The sequence below is a fragment of the Alligator mississippiensis genome, chromosome 1 (assembly GCF_030867095.1).
Source record: "Alligator mississippiensis isolate rAllMis1 chromosome 1, rAllMis1, whole genome shotgun sequence".
Lineage (NCBI taxonomy): Eukaryota > Metazoa > Chordata > Crocodylia > Alligatoridae > Alligator > Alligator mississippiensis.
In genome coordinates, this window is record NC_081824.1 from 290063879 (window position 1) to 290083031 (window position 19153).

A 19153-nucleotide genomic window follows, 5' to 3' on the forward strand; every position below is an offset into this window, starting at 1 on the left:
AAATCCACAGCGATCTAGTATAGACAGTAATTGCAACAATTTAATAAAGGATATTTTTCAAACTACAGGTACATTCACAAATCCCAAACTAGAACTTCCACCATAGGAATTACCCTGATCTCCTTCCACCCCTGTTTTTACTAGGAGTAAAGCCTTCTTGAATCATTCATCCTACCCAGAAACTGCTCACTTTACCAATAGGGTCCTGGAAAAGGGGGACATTTAATTTGCTGATGCTCCCTATTCAAATTATGTGTGACAGGGCTCTTCTGAAAGATGTGGAGAGATGCCTGCTGTCTTCGCTGATTTCTCAAGCAATGTGGTAGGATTTTCCCTAGGTGAGTGACATCATTTAGTAAAGAAAAAACAGTTTAAAGCCCCATGACCAGAGGAAATCTTCCTGGTTGACAGCTCCTTCAAGCCCAAGAAGTGAACAGGGAAATAACTGATATAAACATCTCTTCCTTTTGTCCCCAACCTCAAATGGTGATTTGGAAGCAGAAGGTCCATTTAATCATGGAAATTTCTCCAATTCTGCAACAGCAGTGGTTGTGTACTTGTAACTAGGTTAGGCTTCCTCATTCATGTCAAATGATTGGAGGTAGAATCATAAAAGGAGTGGAACTTTTATTTTTTAAATAATTAAAAGGCTGGAGTTACAATCTTTCTCCCCATATTTATTTTTAACCAGAGGCAGACAAGAGGCTAAAATAATTCCTGCTGGCTTTTATTTCCCAGACTGTGAGAGAGAATTTACTCCAGGACAGTGGGCAGCATTAAGGAGCTCCTTTATATGCTCTCAAAGTTCCCAAGAACAAAGTATTGATTGCTTAATGTCCATGATAACCAAAGTTACTTTAATCAAGAAAAGTAATTAAATTGGTGCACTTTATTATAATTAGAGGGATTTTCACATTTCTTATTGTACTTAGCAAGTGCTTACTGCTAGATTCATTATTTTGCTCCCACATAGTTAAAGTGACTATAGAAATTTTCACTGTTTTATGAATGTCCTAAATCTTATTTAAAATTCAATCTATTACATAAAAAATATTCCATAAAAATAATGTTAAAAAATGGCACGAGGGAGGAGATAATTCAAAATGAATAGCTTCATAGTCTATACCAGATCAGATGAGTTTGTCTAACAGTAAAAACTATATCACTTATAACCATAAAAAGAATAAATGGCAAGTTAATGTTAAAAACCTTGACTATTTTCAAGCAAACCTTGACCGGCGCACAGGCATTCACTTATAACAGTTGCAGTTGGTGTAAGCTGTCTTGCAAGGCAAGTGGAATCACTACTGGCCAGTAATACCCAAGCTGTTTTTTTTCCCCCAAGTTAATGGTATATGTACCATTAGAACAGTTGTTGGGGGGGGACTGGTCAAAAAATTATAAAGAAATGTTAAGAAATTTCAGAAGCTAAAACAACTTTCCATTTTCCAGAGATCAAGATAACACTGTTTATATTCAAAATCCTCAAAAAAATATATCAAATGTTTTTTTTTTCCCGTTATTTTTCCCTAACAGCTTCAACTTTTTTTCACTAAGCAAGTTTATTAAAATATCATTAAAAATAAGGGGAAAGGGATGAGTTTTAATAAAAATAAATCTTGTTTGAATATTTTAATGTTTAATTAGCTCTATTTAAAGAGTGTTGGGTTTTGCAGTATTTAGATCAGTACCTTCTTCAGCCAAGCGCTGTCTTCTTTTAATAATGCCTACTGTATCAATTACATTTATTTTACATGATTGTTACAAATCTCATATCTTTGTCATTAAAAGGATTTGTCTGGGTATAAATTTGATTTCTTCAAAATGTTGCAAGTCTTTGCATACTTTACCAAAGCTGCATTGAGTTGGAACATGGCTCTGCTAGCAGAATTCTATGACCAAGTGAAGGTCAGCAAGGTTACCTGGTTTACTAGCAGAAGTTGCAGAATTGAACCAATAGGGAGCTAAGGTAGGCATCTTACCTTAAATTAGGCATCTTACCTTACTTTTGGGCAGCTAGTCCCAAAAATGAAGTCAAGGATACAAAATTAGACAACTGAATTTCCTGTACAGTGCATGTACTGAGCAAGCAGCTGCCTAGGACTAAGCAAGAGGAAAATCTAGGGACAGCAGTAAACTTGAAATTATTTGGAGATATAGGCAGGGCTTGCTGTTTTTCTTCTTAAACCTGTCTGGTGAAGGAGGCGTTGATATCCTGTCTCCCATCATAGCCACATGGTTAGTAGGGCTGTGCGAAATTTCGCCAGCCATTTCATTTCGACACTGTTTCCACACCTTTCGAAGTCGAAACAGCAAAATTGAAAAAAAGGGGGGGGGGGCTTCGAAACAGCCTTAAAACAAAATGAAGCTAATCAAAATGTTTCAAAAGTTGAAGTGTTTCGGCCATGGCGCTGGGGATGGAAGTCAGTCCAGCTGGGCTGAGTTCCCATCCTTGGCTAGATTGGACTGGGGAAAGGAAATCAACCCAGCTGGGCTGAGTTCCCAACCCCAGCACCACTATCATGCTGGGGAAACTCAGCCCAGCGGGGTTGAGTTCCCAACCCCAGTGTAACAATCATGCTGGGGAAATGAACTCAGCCCAGTTGGGCTGAGTTCCCCTCCCCAGTGTGACCATCGGGGTGGAGATGGGAAGTCAGCCCAGCTGGGCTGGCTGGGGACGGGGCTTCAGACCAGCTGGATCTGGCTGGGGATGGGGCTTCAGCTCAGTTTGGCTGGGGACAGGGAATCATCCCATCTAGCAAAACATCGAAACAGCCTCACTGTTTCAATGAAGCAAAACAGAACAGCTGTTTCGAATCGAAATGAAATTTGATATGAAACGCTATTTCATTGAAACCTCGAAACTCAAGATGAAATGGAACAGAGCCATTTTGCACAGCCCTAATGGTTAGTAACCTCACTCAGGAATATAAAACACAGAAATAAATCAGGGAACCAGGACTCAACATTACCATCTCACAACTAGGTACCCTAAGCATTAGGGGAACTCTTGGCTTCCTCCATGACCCTAGTATCTATACAGCACAATGCACTTAAATTAGCCTTAGTTACCCTGTACCATCTTTAACATGAAGAGGGATCTTTAATTTCCAGGTTGACCTATAGGCTGGGAATCAGGGTCCTCTGCTTGGACTAGTTATATTATGGGTTTGTCTTCTGCTATGTTGAAGGTGTCCTGTTCTCAGGAGCAGCAGTTTAGCCACGAGACTGTTATATGCAGGTTAGTGACAATTCCCTTCATTCTAAAAGGTGGTGGCAGCAGCTGCAACTTCGTTGTGTAGGAACCCCAATCCTGTCACTACATTAGGTGAGCTTTCAGAAATCTGGTCATATAGAGAGTCTTTGACAGAGAAATACCCATTTTCTGAATCCACATTGTGTTTAGCCAGGAAATAGGTGCTGAGTCGCACAGGCTGGGCAGTTCTGGGCACATGCAGAAGCAGATTTTTAGGTGTCAAGGGAAACTTTGAGTTTGAATAGAGAAGCATTTGAGTGAGTTCAAATGCCTCCAAGGTTAGGCAGCAGCTGACTGGAGGCTTTTATTGCATCACTGTTTTGGATGTAAATACCTCAGTTTCACCTAGGTCCTCATCCTGTATTGTATCTAGCTCTTTATCACTTCAAGAGCTTTACATGCAAACTTCAGCAAACAAATCACTTAGGTTCAGGGAGCATAAGATTGGGATTTCCAAAGGGCATATAAGAGTGAAGCAGCCAGCTCCTAGAGGTGCCCTTCAAAAAATCCCACCTTCTAAACTCAGCTGATGCATTGTGTGAAATTTGCAAATTATATCACTATAACAGGGGTTGGACTCGATCTATTGAGGTCCCTTCTGACCCTAACATCTATAAATCTATGAAACCCATTGCTTCACAGAGTTTAAAAACATGATGGAGCTTGTGGGACACGCATGCTGTCATCTGAATTGCTTGGTTCATAAAGTTTGTTGGCACAGTTGGCAGAATCTGTAAACTATTAGCCAGGTTTCTTCAGTTCCAGAAGGCTACAGATGCTCTTGGAGGAGCATTGGAGGCAACGACTATATTGTTTAGTATATCAGGGAGCAATATCTATTATTAGAGCAAAATATCTTCTCTCTGTCAGGAGAAAATAATACGCAGTGATAGGGCCTAGTAACCTTCAGAACTCAAACTAGGAAAGATATCTGTTCAGTAGCTCTCCATCCTCTTTTTGCCCTAAAGAAACCTCCAAGCAGCTACAAAAAAGGAACAGTTCACTAGGAAAGGTTAAATAAATCAAAATTACTTTCCATTCTTTCCAGCTTTGGGGGCTGAGAGAAGCAGTTAAAACAGCTGCACCTGTTAAGCTGATTAGACTGTGGAATAAGCTCCCTCCAGAGGTGGTGCAGTCACCACCTGGAAATCTTTAAGAGGAGACTGGACTGGCACTTTGCTGGGGTCATTTGACCTCAGTTGTCTTTTCCTGCCTAGTGCAGGGGGCTGCACCCAGTGATTTACAAGGTCTCTTCCAGCTCCTTGCAACTCATGAACCTATGAATTAGGGACTGCCAGAGGCTACAAAAGGTTGGGCTTCTCTGAAGCTGGAAAAGAAAGTGTGAGGAGAGCAGCCACTTGGACAGGTATGGGCTGTAAATCTGGTTTAAATTAGTTTATTGATTTACCTGCTTCTTTTTGTCTTGCCTTGCGTGTTTGTTAGTTGCTCATGGAAGATGTGCGACTGATATTTTATCTGAGCTGTTAAGTAAGCTAAAGGTAGGAAGCACACTCCATAAAAGGGAATTGTTTAAAAAAAAAAAAAAATTTAAACCCAGACAAACTTCACTGCCCAAAGCTCCAAGTGAAACCTGTTTGTTCTATGGTCTCAAATCTGCAGAATAATCTCATATGTATTTCTGCCCATGCTTGTACGTTGTTTTTCAGGGCTTAATTTCTAATGTAATTGGATTTAGTTAAACCAAGACACTTTCCATCTTTTTCTCTCCTGCCCCACTCAAGAAATCCTAGTGAGAGGTTTTGAGCCCTGATACTGCATGCAACACCTTGATGTGTGTTTGCACCTGCATGGAGCATCTTTGCAGTGCTTTGCACATTGCAGTGTAAATGTGAGATTTTGTTTTTGAGTGGTCAAACAAGAATGCTTTTCTACCTCACTTCTAGACTTGCTTGTTGGAGATGAGGGGCAGGAAACCTTTCCCTCATATGGAGCAGGACCTTGATCTCTTTCCCCTCCACCCCCACCTTCTTTTGTTATGTTATAGACCAGACATTTTCACTACTTCCATCTACGAACATGCTGCTTTTCCTCTTCCCTGGTGGGGGAGAAAAAAAGAGAGATGTTGGCTGTGCTCCCTATAAAAGAAGGAAAGGTACCACAGAGGGAAAGGGAAGAGACTTCTTGGAGGAATTGCAGAAGAAAAGCAGAGAGACAGTTTTTTGGCATTGGGGTGTACACAGAATCTCGGGTATGGAGAGATGCACAGGCCTTGGTTTGGAGAGGTGCATGCATGTGCATACACTTGCATATGGATGGTAAATATATGTCATGGCTTATTGAGGAAAGGAACAGACTGAGCTTCTCTGTTCTGACAAGGAGCTCCAGTGTTTTGGGCTAAAATCCTTCCTCTATATTGCAGGAACAGGAAATGTGTTTATATGTACTTAAATGAATGTAGAATGTTATGTATAAATGAGGTTTACATTTAATTTATTTAATATAAACATATTCATGTACATATTAACAATTTGAAAAACTTTCATCGCTTAAAATGCAGTACATTCATAATTCATATTAACTCCACCCTCTTAAACGCATCTGCCCTGCCTCTCTACTAATCATCCTTGAATATCCAGCTTCTCTGTCCCTTCCAGTCTGGATTACTTGGTTTCAGTTATTCCATAGAAATAGAGAATTTAAGAATTGAGGCTAATAAGATTGTGAAAACACTGAATGCTTTTGGTTCTGACTCCTGCTTGTATAAGCCATTGTGTGTCACTTATCACTGACTTATACATTTTCTATCGAGATCCACAATTGGAAGGTTTTAAAAGTCTCCAGGGAGAGGATATTCTTCTCTATTAAACCTTATGGGCTTTCAGAATCATTTTGAGAGAGCCCTTTTTTTTTTTTTAATTTCATCCCTATTAAATTTATATAGGACTTTCCTATAGGGGTACTGAGAATATTGAACTCCATGCTTTAGGGCCATGTGATCATATGAGTAATCAGTGTAAATCAAAGCAGACTCCAGGCTTCAATTTATCCACCTTTTTGACAGGCAGAAATTCCTTACCTAGATTGCTCATTCCTTCTGCCTTTTACAAAAACTTCATAATGTACTTCTCTTGTCTAGTCCCACTCTGGACTACTCAGTGGACAGCTGGAGCCACCACAACTGTTGTCTTTCATTATTTTTTCTCTTCAATCTATTCTTCATACCGTAGCTATGCTGCTTCCTTCCCACAGTTCTGACCTCTTGTACCTCTTCTCCTTTAGCTCCCTATTTCCTTCTACAGTTAAGTTCATGCTGCAATCACATTCAAAATTCAGCAGATCTTATTTCTGGCCATTTACAGATACACAGTTTCTGCTAGGAGAGTTGCAGCTTTTCTACCAGGAAAAAAAACCTAAGAATTCTCCCAGATTATTTGAATGTGCATCTGCAGCCTGAGCCTGCATTTAATTGTCTCTGTTATGCTTCTCATACAATGCGCTTTGCCAGCCCGTCCTGCTTTGGGGCACCCTTTGTGACCTATCCTTCCCTGGATTCCATGCTTATTTTTTTCATATACAATCTGATATGTTTGAAATACGCCCCGTCCTCCAGCATGCTTAGAGGATCTCACTTTCTTCCATTGTAACCCCTAAAATCCACTTTGTTTACTTAACTAGCCACTGCAAAGCTCATCCTTGGGCTATATATTCCTGCTCTTGAAAATATTTAATTACCATTGAAAAAAACCCTTGAATTCAGAACAACAAACCTATGCATTGGAGATGGGTTCGATCTTAAAATTTCCAGGTGCTTCCCCACCCGCTCAACTGTAATGGGGTTGATGTTCTTCAAGCTGACGTGGATTTGTCTGCACCTTTTATGGGTACAGAGGTCTGCCCTGGCAGAGCATCCAGATGTCTCAGACCCAGGTTTCACAGAGATGTATTCAGCTACTTTAATTTTATGTACTGAATGAAGTAAGTAGGACTACTCAACATATATATTAAAGTTTGAGTGTAAGCTTTGTGGGACTGAGGTCTTAAATTTCTAATATATTTAGAACAAGAACTTTGTATCTTAACAGCACTTTTCTGTGATGCTGTTGAAATGCAGTTGGTAGATAAAAATCTTTCCTTTTGAAGAACTCTCTCCCTCTCTTCCTCCCATTCAGAGTTTGAAACTTAGTAAACTATATCAGTATATAAATATCTTGATTTATACTGGCAAGACTCAGAGCTGAATTTGACTCCTGTAGGCTTTGTGGAGAGACCTGCTTGATTAGAGCAAATTATGACATGCTTGGAAATGGCCTTTTTAATTTCTTTTTGACATAACAAGTCTGAAAATAAATTAAAGCTGGATATATCAAAATTAATGAAACTTCATGAGTTCTGCTTGGTTAGAAAGAGACAACAAATATGAATCTTTTCCTGATGTCATGCAAACAGCTCTTCAAAGACCTAGCATTGTACACTTCTGTAGAGCTGTGAAACCCAGCTGAGGGCTCTGAACTCAAATGAGTTGCTTCATACCAACTTCCTCTGCCTTAAAAAAATAAATAAATAAATAATAATAATAAAGGAAAAAAATACACAAAACTCCACCCTAATCCTTATGAATGCAGTTGTACTGTTTCCCAGCAAATGAAAACCAGATGACACAATATCTTTTGAGAATATGAAAGCACTCCTCCTGCCCCCTGCCACCCCTTACCTGTTTAAGAATTTCTGCTGCTGTTTCATGTGAGCAATCAAATATCACATAGAACTCCTTGCCCTTTTTCATCTCCTTGAGTAAAGGCCTGGCATCTTTATTCCCAGAGGGCAGCTGGCGGATTTTGATTTTAATGTTATATCTGGAAGGGGCTTTGATGAGCTCTTGCAGGCGAATTAGACCTAGAAAATGACATCCAATCAAACAACTGCCTGTTCTGCACAAGTATTTATTGCCATTTAGACAGACTTTTTTATCATTCCCACTATATTTCAAACTGCCACCTATCTAAAGGTTAAGCTGTTAACCTCCTATTTGTCAGCTCCCTTGCTAGTGCAGGTTATACAGATGTTTTTTGCTCATGAGCATGTTTACCTTGTAAGCAGACACATTACAAAGGCATTTTCAATTTCTTTTGACATTTTTTCTTTCTTACTTCAGCGCGTAGTCATAATCTTCAATATTAAAAAAAAAAGCAGCAAACTTGCAATTGGGGAAATCTTACCTGTTAACCTTCCATTCTGATTTCAGAAGTGGGCAAATAATGGAACAAAGTCAGTGACTAGCATGGCCACCTTATTTAGTTTCAAATTCAGCTGGTTAGGGTGAGTGGCATTTACCAATACTGATTTATTGTTTATAGACGTACATATTGTACTTATTAATTTGGCATCAAAGGACCTTGCAAATTTTCTAGTAAGGGGAACTACCTTATATTATCTGTATCCTCTTAACTGTGCCTCGCCACTGCGCTGTGCGTGTGGCACATGGTTAAATTATGCTACTACGTTGCTGTAGCAGCACACTATGCCCAGGGAGCGTGCTGCTACAATAATGTAGCTGGCAATCGGGCGTAGATCATGCCGTTGTGCACCACATGGTGACATAGAGTGGCATGTAGATGCACCCTGAATCTACTAATACCTTAACTCTGAGATCATTCTGTGTTTTGCAGTTTCAGCCATGTCCAGTGTTACTTCCCAACCTACTTCCTCAACTGGTGTGAAACTATGTAGCTTAATCTAAGACTCTAGATCAGCAGTTCCCAAACTGACAGGTTGCACACCACCAATTTAAAATAATACAACCCTAAGTACCACCAGGAAATTTTACAGTTCAACCTTAAATACCACCATTAAATTTTGGTCATATTAAGTAATTGTAATACATCTGTTAATGCGTACCACTGATGGGATGCCTGCGTGCCACTGGTGGTATGCGTACCACAGATTGGGAACCACTGCTTCAGAGACATGTACACTTATATCAGGATCTGCCCTCAAAATTTTAAATGGAGTACACTGCTTACTAGTTGTCTAATTTTATACACATGTAATTTATCCCTTCACTTAAAATAAATAGAGAGAGAGAGAGACTTAGGGCTCTATGCAATATGTCTAAATTCTCTATCCATGAATTTAATATTCTAACAAAAAACCCTTCATAAGACCATTCTGCTGCATGAAGTAAAAAAGAGTCTTTCAATACAAATATGAATAGAGATTAAATGAAAAAGCACACGTTAAAAAAATTAAAACCCTAACAAATGGAAATTCTGAAAATGAACCCATCAGCAAGCTGATGCCAGGGGGCATCTGATTTCCCTTGTGCATGAACCTGCTCAGTTGAATGATCCCTTAGTATTAATGCTTTACTGAAGTTAGCCAAACTCCGATTTTAAAAAGATCCCTCTTACCTATCAGAGTTAAGTTGTGATGGCTGCGTTCCAGGTTTCTGGTTTTCATTCAAGGACTTGTACATTTAAAAAAAAAAAATGGAAAAAAAGCTCCCTTCCCTCACTCCCTACAGTTCTGCTTCTGTGTTTCAGTGAGGGTTTTTTAAGCATCAGAAAAATAGATTATTAACCACTATGAGTATTCAAATGGAAATTATTTTGCATGCTATAAAAGCTACAAGCTGGCTTCCCACCAGGCCCTTAAATATGACATCATCCAAGTTCATTGTTATGAGACAGGGCACTGTTCTAAAACTATGTTCTAACCAGCAGGGCAGGTTATGGAATTTGGCTGTGAACTTGTAGTTTGGCTCTATCCAGCATTTAAGTGTTTGGCTGCAAAATGTGGTACTTTAGTCACTTGGACAAATAATGCCTTTAGCAGAGAGAAACTGAAATTCAAGAAAAATAAGTTAAAGTGTTTTTAGAGCAGTTTACAGATACAAATGCACTAGTTTGAATGTTATTGCTGTATTTAAATGGCCGGGGTAGCACCTGGGATTGTGCCACACCTGTGTTGCAGATGATAGTGGTAGGAGTGTATGGGTTTAGTGAAAAGTTTGAATACCAGTTTTTCTTCTTCTGACTCTTACTTAAAATACTATTATTCTGCTGTTTAAAATTGAAGGGATTAACACGCAGTAGGGTAATAAAAATAAGTACAAATGCTTTAAGCATGTTCAGGAATGGAAGCCATGTATCTTGAACCTAAACTGCACCTGAGAAGCTCATTTTAGGCTATGTGCATCAGCTGAAGGTACAATCTGAAATCCCTGCATTCAGTGGGTAGATAATACAAGCTGGTTAAAAGGAATAAGTGAATTTTGAAACTTGTAGAGGTACGTTACAGTAACAGGTGGGATGTTTTAGTTAAAGATAAAGATGTACTTTCCTTACAAATCTCTGGGGTATATGTAATTTTTCAAATATATCATCTTTTTTGTTTAAAATATCCTATGGTTCTCATTGGATGCTTCGTTATTTGAGCAGTAAAAATGTTTGTTTTATGTGGGGGGGTTTTAAAAGTAAAGAAATCTCATAGTAAAAGGTCTAGACACCATACCAATTATCTTAGAGCAGCAGAACAATCATCTATGATTTTCTAATATTGCTGAATGGCTGTTATTTTAGGTCTAGCCTACTGGTGAATGGTAACCAAGTAGTATTTAGTGGAATGTGTTATAGTTTCCAGAATACTGCATAACTCGAGCAGGCTTTTAAGAAACGCCTCTCCCCCAAACAACAATCACTGGCCTAATCATCACTGAGGAAAGGTGCCTCCTGTGGGGTTTTTTGTTTTGTTTTGTTTTCTTAAATCCTTTAGGAAAGTCGCAACTCTTATGCCAATGTGAATTCTGAGAAGGCCAATGTAGTACAAACTTATATGCAGCATGCTATAAATCAATGGGAGCCAACATTATTAACAGACATGCCATAAATTAGACCTCATCCTCCCCTAAGTACCACCCCAATCCCCCTCCCCTGCCCTATCTGCTACTCTGCCTTCTGCCCCGTTTGCTGCTGTGCTGCCTGTTCCCATCCCAATCTGCCATGTGCCACACATGGAAGCTGCCAAGGCCACTTGTGACATATGCACTGCAGGTTGATCACTCCTGCTACAAATAAATTGAACTGAGTCATGAACAGATATGCTCCTCAGGATTATAAGACTAATGCCAGAGCAAGCGAAATTGAAAATTCTCATAGATGATGACGTGATCTAACTGGCATGAGAAATGTATCATATATCACTGATTTAGGAAAGATCAAGCTGGTAAGAGAGAGCAAAAAAGACTTTTTGCATGTATGTTAAAGATATTGCTTATATCTGGGTTATGGATAACTCAGAATTCCAAATCTTAAGTGTATATAAATCAATGTACTAAAGGAGACCTTGTTAGCAGGGAATGGGGCATATGCACCCAAATTTTCCTTGCCATACCCTCAGCATCTGTGCTGCCTGCACTTATACTTGCTGGCAATCCATGGCCCCTCTGCAGTGAGAATAAGCATAGGCATGAAAGAGCAGCAGGGAAAGTTGTAGAAGATGGGTGGCTTGGTGCAGCTATGTGCTGCCTTGGGCCCAGGTGGACTTTCATAGATTTCATAGACATTAGGGCTGGAAGGGACCTCGGAAGATCATCGAGTCCAGCCCCCTGCCCAAAGGGCAGGAAGCCAGCTGGGGTCATAGGATCCCAGCAAGATAAACATCCAGTTTGCTTTTGAAGGTGTTCAATGTAGGCGCTTGAACCACCTCTGGTGGCAGGCTGTTCCAGACCTTGGGGGCTCGGACAGTAAAGAAATTCTTCCTTCTGTCCAGCCTGAAACGGTCTTGAAGTAGTTTATGACCATTCGACCTAGTTGTCATCCCTTGGGGCACTCTGGTGAACAAACGTTCTTCCAGATACTGGTGGTCACCCCTGACAAACTTATAGGTGGCCATCAGATCACCCCTGAGCCTGCGCTTCTCCAGGCTAAAGAGCCCCAGGGCTCTCAGCCTGTCATCGTAGGGTCTGCTTCCCTGACCTCTGATCATGCGCGTGGCTCTTCTCTGCACTCTCTCAAGCTTCTCCACATCCTTTTTGAATTGTGGAGCCCAAAACTGGACGCAGTACTCCAGCTGCGGCCTCACTAAGGCCGAGTACAAGGGGAGAATGACGTCCCGGGATTTGCTTGAGAAGCATCTATGGATGCAAGCCAGCGTTTTGGTCGCTTTACTAGCCGCAGCATCGCACTGTAGGCTCAGAGATTGGATCCATCCCATTCACGGACCATCCTCTAGGTTGCCAATGCTGAGTCTAATGGATAGTAGAGGTCAGGAGAGCTGGATTATACACCTAGCTCAACTGGTGAGGTGACTTCATGTCAGCTTCTTGTCTTGCGTTCTCTTGCGTGGACAGGTGAGCTTTTCAGAAGGATTGTCTTACTACACCTATTCCTATGTTGCCTCAGACAGTGATAGGCGATGCTACAATGAAAGTTTTCTTAACTTGTACTTTTTTTCTCAGGAAAAAAACAGATGGGCTGTTTTTCCTTTTATAGTTTAATAATTCAGGGACAAAAATACCTGAGGCAAGCAATATTACTCTGACTCAAAGAAGTCTACTTTATTGATCATATTTGATCTGTTTACTCTCCTTAGTCCAATTTAATGTCACAATTGATTATTCATTTACATTGTAAGTATCTTTGCAAGTGAAATCTCTATCACATCAATCATCTTTGTAACTTAAGAAGTAAGCAGCACTTGGAAGTGTTTTTTGAATGCTAATTTGATAATGTATTGGTAGGTTGAAACACTAAGTTACACTTGTTTACCCATAAACACATTTTGGCATGCTGTGCTGTGAGCCCAACAAAAATTCTGCTGAGCTAGAATTACTTAATAGACGTGAAGAAAAAAAATCACTGCAGTAAAACCAATCTCTGTTCTTCCCCCTTTGTGCTCGCAGCTCACTAGTAAATTTTGGCAATAATAGGGAGGGCAGAATGTTGGCACTGAAGTTTACCATCTTAAAACATTGGGCATTGTTAGGAAAAGGTGTTCACTGTCACGTTATGTTTTACAATATGCACTTTTCTTGGAACATTGTTTTGACTATCCTATCTAAAAATTTAGTGACCGCTAATCACATACTTTGATATGACAGAATAAGCCTGGATAAATAAGCATCGCAGGATCAATTTGAAGGCCACTTGAACAGCTGTCGAGCTGTAAAATCCATTATCTACTGAAGCCCAATGGGCAATAGAAGAAGAGTGGCAAAATTATCTCGTAATACAGTAATTGCCTGGTAATGCAGTAGCACACTTGGGGTGGGGAAGGAAAAGAATGGGCTGAGGGAACTTAATGGTGAGATTTTGAAAGTGTTTTCTGTTTGGCCAGATGTCCTGGCAGATTCTTTTTTTTCTTTTTTTAAATAATGGAATAAATAACATGCATCACTGATGTCTCTGTTTCTTTGAAATGCCAGAGGGAACAAAGCAATGTAGCTTTATCACATGGTAACTAGGCAGTCAATATGATATCCCAGTCAGTAGATTGACTCCATTAGGATTTGAATGGGATAAACTAACGCATGTAAGTAATGCATCATTAAAAGAATGTCTTGGCTATAAAAAAATGGCAAAGTCTTGGCATAACCGTGCCACTAACTTCCAAGTTGCATTAACCTAGAGCAGGGGTGCACAACTTTCAGCACCATGTCATCTGACCCACGGGGCTTCTCCTGGGTTTGGAAATTTGGTGACTGAGGATGAGTGGCACTGCTTTCCTGCTGCCAAATTTCCAGACACATGGGAAGCCCTGTGCACTGGGTGCTGAATTGGCACTGATCCCAATATGTAGGGCTAGGTGGGGGTGGTGCTGGAGCTCATGGCCCAGTCCTGCCATGTGGTGGGCAGAAATGGCAATGATGGGTCCCCAGAGCCCAATTCCTGTGTGTAGGGCAGAGAGAGAACAGTGCCAAGCCCCAGGGCCCCATTCAGCCCCCAGATGGGCCCTGCACCACTAATCTGGTCTGTGGGGGCAAAAGGTTGAACACCAATAACCTAGAATGGTTTTTAAAAACCCACCCTAAAGTTGTAAGGCTAATAGTTAACTCCTTTTGCTATATGGGCTTTACACCACCATTCCCTAGGTATGTTAGAATCAAGCATTCATGGTCTCTGGAAAGAAAGCATTGTAGCCAACGTTCTTTGGGTATTGCTAGTGAGCTTGATGCTGAAGAATTTACCAGGGACTTTTTTCCACATGAGGAATTCACTGCTCAGTAAGCTTGAGTATGAACATACATCACACTAGTTGCTCTGGACTAATTTCTTGTGGGTGGCCTTAGTGTACACTTTGTGCCTTTTTACGAGGTAGCTTACTCCACTTTGAAAATGGAGCAAGTGAGCTACCTTGAACTTAGAGTATTCTAAGTTAACACAAAGTTAGTGCAAGGGTATTCTATAAACTCCCTCTCTTGATTTTTTTTTTTTTTTTTGCTTGCTTTGCTTAGAGGTGTGCATACCATTGTGCAGCATTTGTCCATTAGACAAGTGTTTAGTCAGCTCCATTTTTCTGTTCTCTGCATTAATTACCATGCACCTACAAGTAATCATTTTTATGGATGTGACACCATAAGGAAGCTATCCTTAATATGATTTCATCTTCGTCTGTAGAGAGTCCTATCATTATTAGTCAACCAATGTGCCATTGGCCTTTTATTTTATTTTCCTGTGTTTTGATATCTGTCAGTTCTTAATTTCTATTAGCTGTAACTGGAATGTTGCATATACATTTTCCATGCAATTGTTAGGTAATAGAGCCTTAATCTAAGACAGTATTTGCCCTGTGGCTGATGATATACTCATTGTAATCATATTCAAACATTAATTGTAACCATGATTGTGGTTTGCTAGCTCATGTAGAAAAGGACCTTTTTCTAAGAAACATGTAAAGATTCCTTTTTAATCTACCAAAGTGGTGACAGTTTGGCTAATTAGATGTTCAGAAACTGAATTCCACTGTAATCAGAGAAATGGCACTGGGTGGTACCTGTTGCCATGTTTCAGCAGTATGGTTTCGGCCACCAGGTTGGCAAAACCTATTCCCAGATATATATTCGCTACATTTGGTCTATATATTTTCAGTCTTTGCACTGAAGGAAACTCTTCCTTTGATCTTTGGAAACTCTTCACTATAGCCCCATGATAGTCATTCTGCACCGTTCTCCCACCCCTCCATCACCCTCCACCCCAAAACCTCTTGCTTCATTCACCAAAAAGGGGATAAGCTGTTGCAGCTGATCTGCAATAGTATCTTGGGTTACAACAAAGACAGTACTACCTATGAGCCAGTTGTAGAAAGGGACCTTTTGTTTCTAAGCTAAGAGCATTAGTAAGAACTGGAGAATTTGCAGCCTGACTTTAATCTACTAGGTTGTTAACAAGGCTCGTAGTTTCAAAAAACAACTGGGGGAAGCTAGATATTCTTCCCAATAAAGATGTTTTAGCTGGAGTTCAGATCTAATTTTCTAGATACTTTTCCTTCCTTCAAGGTCAAGTAGACATCAGTAATGCTCATAACCAGTCATTCAGATAAAATATGTCACACAGCTGCACCTTGGGGTGTTTAGCAATTTGGATCCAAGTCATTGCTCCCACAGGTAGAAAGCATGATGCCACTCTATAGCAATGGCCAAAACTTATTCTCTCTCTACGGTTGCAGCTGGAAAGCACCAGAACTTACACTAGAAAGCACTTAAATGTGGAATTCTGATTCCTAATTAAGTGAAACCTGCTAAAGTGTTAGAGGAAAAAAAAGTACACCTCAGTTTTAAGAAATCAGTTAAATACTTAACAAACAAACAAACAAACTATATCCCATATTCTAAACTTTACTACTACCACAGTTTTTCATAAGGCAAAATGTATCTATGTGTTATGATGCCCCAGTGGTAACATACCTGTGCTATCTTCATATACTACTGTGACTATTTTCCAGTTGTAATGTAGTACCAAATCCAAAACTGCCCTACTGATGGCTGCATAGTCTGGGTAGAGATTGATATAAAACGTATCTTTGTTATCCACTGTAGGGTGCTTCCATCGGGTCTGTATGTGAGGAACTTCAAGTGCGTTGCAAATGGACTGCACTGCACTGACTGAGGAACTGTGGGAAGGTCCAAATAGTGCAGCTACACCAAGTGCAAGCTGATCACATGCTGAGAGAGAAGAAAGAGGAGAGAAAAAAAGCCATAAATAATCTGTAACACAAGTAACTCTTATATTTTTGTGTTGAAAGGCTGATGATGGATTTGAGAAGAGGCAGCTATTTTCAGTTCAACAAGGGATGTGCCTACTGGTGCTCTAAGTTGTGCCACTGATGAGCGCAACCTGCTGCAAAGAAACAAGACTGTTCTACTTCATTACCTTTAATCAGACTGAGTAGAAATCCCTCACTCAAGGATGTTATCTTAGAGAAACCTCAAGCTCTGCTGACAACTTGCTTGCCAAATGGATGTTGTATGAATTAAGTTTTGTGGCAGAGTGACAATGAAGATATTTGTTTATTCACAATAGACATTCTAGAGATTCCCTCGATGATCAGCAAACTGCTACCAAAATGAGTTAGTTTAATTTCAAGCCAAAGTGTTATAAAGGGGAAAGGCTCCATAATGGGGAAAGACTTACAATCCCTGAGTCTTCATTGTGTTGTACACAATGAAGGGTCAGGCCCTTAATAGAAACAGAAAGGGAAATGGGGAGCTATTGTACAGAGAAACGTGAACTTCTGTTTCTTTAAGGATATGCCAATCAAATGTTGAATTCTGATGACCCTGTATTTTTAATTCAAATGATTTTTGTTCCTGTTGGGGGAAATGACAAAACACTTTTGAAATTGAGTCCTATTATAATTAGAAGAAAAAATATGAAAATATATTATGCAAACTTATGATGTTGCAATGACTGGAATAACAATAATATTTCTTGCGACAAAGTTGTGAACAACCTCTGTGTTGCTCTTCATCTCTCTGCCTTCCCCCTTCCATCTCTTCTGAATATAATTATTCTCAAAAGCATCAAATTCCATTCCTTCAGTTTGTGAGACAGATACCAAACTGCAAAAAGTTCTAAAAATATGTTTATAGTTGGCAAAACAATACCTCATGACCTGACAGTCTGGTTCTTTGTTGGAAACCTTGACATTATTATAATACCCTGAAGTATTAGATGTCCGACCATCTTAAATGAGCAGAGACTTTTTTTGTAACTAATATTTATTTCTGTGGTCCTAATAGAATGTGACAGGAAATCAATCAATTCCTCTTTTCTCAGCCTGCAAATGAGGGGTTTACAGACAGGACAAAGAACATGCCTTTTTAAAGGTTAATTTGCAAACCTTAAAGATCATGGGTGGTGTGACAAATCACAAGAAGATATCAATATTTTAGGAGGCAGAAAAAGTTAATAACATTTATTTTGTGGCATTTGTATTTGAATCTTTATAACTACGCTTGTAGTGAGCTTCATTTTTCTGATTTAAATGTAGTTAGTTCTTCAAGGAACTATGAAGACAGTTGCAATCTAGGTTCTTTGTATGAAATATGAAATTATCTGACCAATATGTAATTCTAGCACTGATATTTGAAAGGCAGTTTAATAGAAAACTTGCAAAGAACTGACTTAAAAGGGAATCCTGTTTTGTTTGAAACTGCTCACCATTTTTTTTTTTTTTTCAGTCAGAGCAATAAGTACATTGTTATGAGGAAAATGTAATTTTGACATTTGGAGAGGCAGCAGCATATTAGTGTTCCTAGTAAGCTTCATGATGTGGTTTGGCATACCCATCTCAACCTCAGCTGGCCTGAAAGACCATTTTGAGCACATCCTCAAAACCATGGTGATTTTTTTTTTTTTTTTCCTGATGTTTGTCATTTTTTTTGGCAGTGTCTTAGTTTAGAGAACTATGCTTATAGAATTTTAAAGGTATTTCATGACTGCATCCTGGAAGTGAAGGAAAAAGCTCTGTATAAGAAAACCTTACAGCTTCAAATGAGTTTTCATCTAGTCTTCAGGCAGAACCAGCTGTTACACTCTTTTGTTTGATGAAAATAAATACATAAGAATGTATATTTATCTCACTCCTTTACAAGATAAATTTTCATAAATTGTTGAAGAAGGGCAATCCATCTGCTCTTATCCAGTGAAATATTAACATCTCAGGATAACCTGTCTATGGTCCATGTGCCTTATATTACCTTAGAGTTCAGTTAGTGTGACTTATGGGTATTTGTGTGGGGGTTTAATTATGAGCAGGATGTTTCACTGTTCCACACTGGTCTGTTTTCACTTTCTTTAAAATGGTGATTTTTTTTTATTTATTATTTTTTTTGGCACAAAATTAGGTTGGGCTTGTCACTTTCCATCTTGGCTTCTTAGCATGTAGATATCTCGCCAGAGACTATATATGATTAAGTCTCTTCCAACTTCATTCCTAATTCAAAAGAATTCTGCAGACAAATTTTCTTACTATTTTCTGTATATAGATATCTGAGAAGTAGCAAAAGGGGAAAGCTACACAGAATATACATAAAGCTGAAAGTGATTAAAATATTAAAATAATTACCTCTTCTTGAGGCTTCAAAGCTGTCAAATAGGTTAATTCGCTGGATGTCATAGGTTAATGTGGTATTAGGCATCAATGTTCTGTTTCTATTAATGTTGGTGACTGCAAACTTAAAAGCCAGTTCTTCAACATTAACAGGTTCATTTTCCACAGTTTCAAATATTCCTCCTGTAGAAACAAATGGGAAGCGTTATTCATATCTTTGCTCATCACTATACATTTAAAAGGAGGAGAAAAGCAAATTCTGAGCAAAAAAGAAAAGAGTATTCATAGAAAAAAAGTTCAACCTTCAGTCCATGAGTCTATGATAAATGAATACAGGTCATAAGTTTTATCCCTCATGTTACTACTCTGTGCAATAAATCCAATATTCTG

General features: G+C 39.3%; 1 protein-coding gene across 1 annotated transcript in view; it reads right to left on the bottom strand.

Moving 5' to 3' along the window:
- The window catches only part of GRIK1 (glutamate ionotropic receptor kainate type subunit 1), a 252425-nt gene that overhangs the window by 91616 nt on the left and 141656 nt on the right, over window positions 1–19153 (bottom strand). Inside the window, exons 2-4 of the mRNA XM_019476375.2 lie at window positions 18779–18946; window positions 16116–16373; window positions 7929–8110 (exon numbers count right to left, since the gene is read on the bottom strand). Of these exons, the coding sequence (XP_019331920.1) occupies window positions 7929–8110; window positions 16116–16373; window positions 18779–18946 (608 nt within the window). The remainder of the gene's footprint in view (window positions 1–7928; window positions 8111–16115; window positions 16374–18778; window positions 18947–19153) is intronic.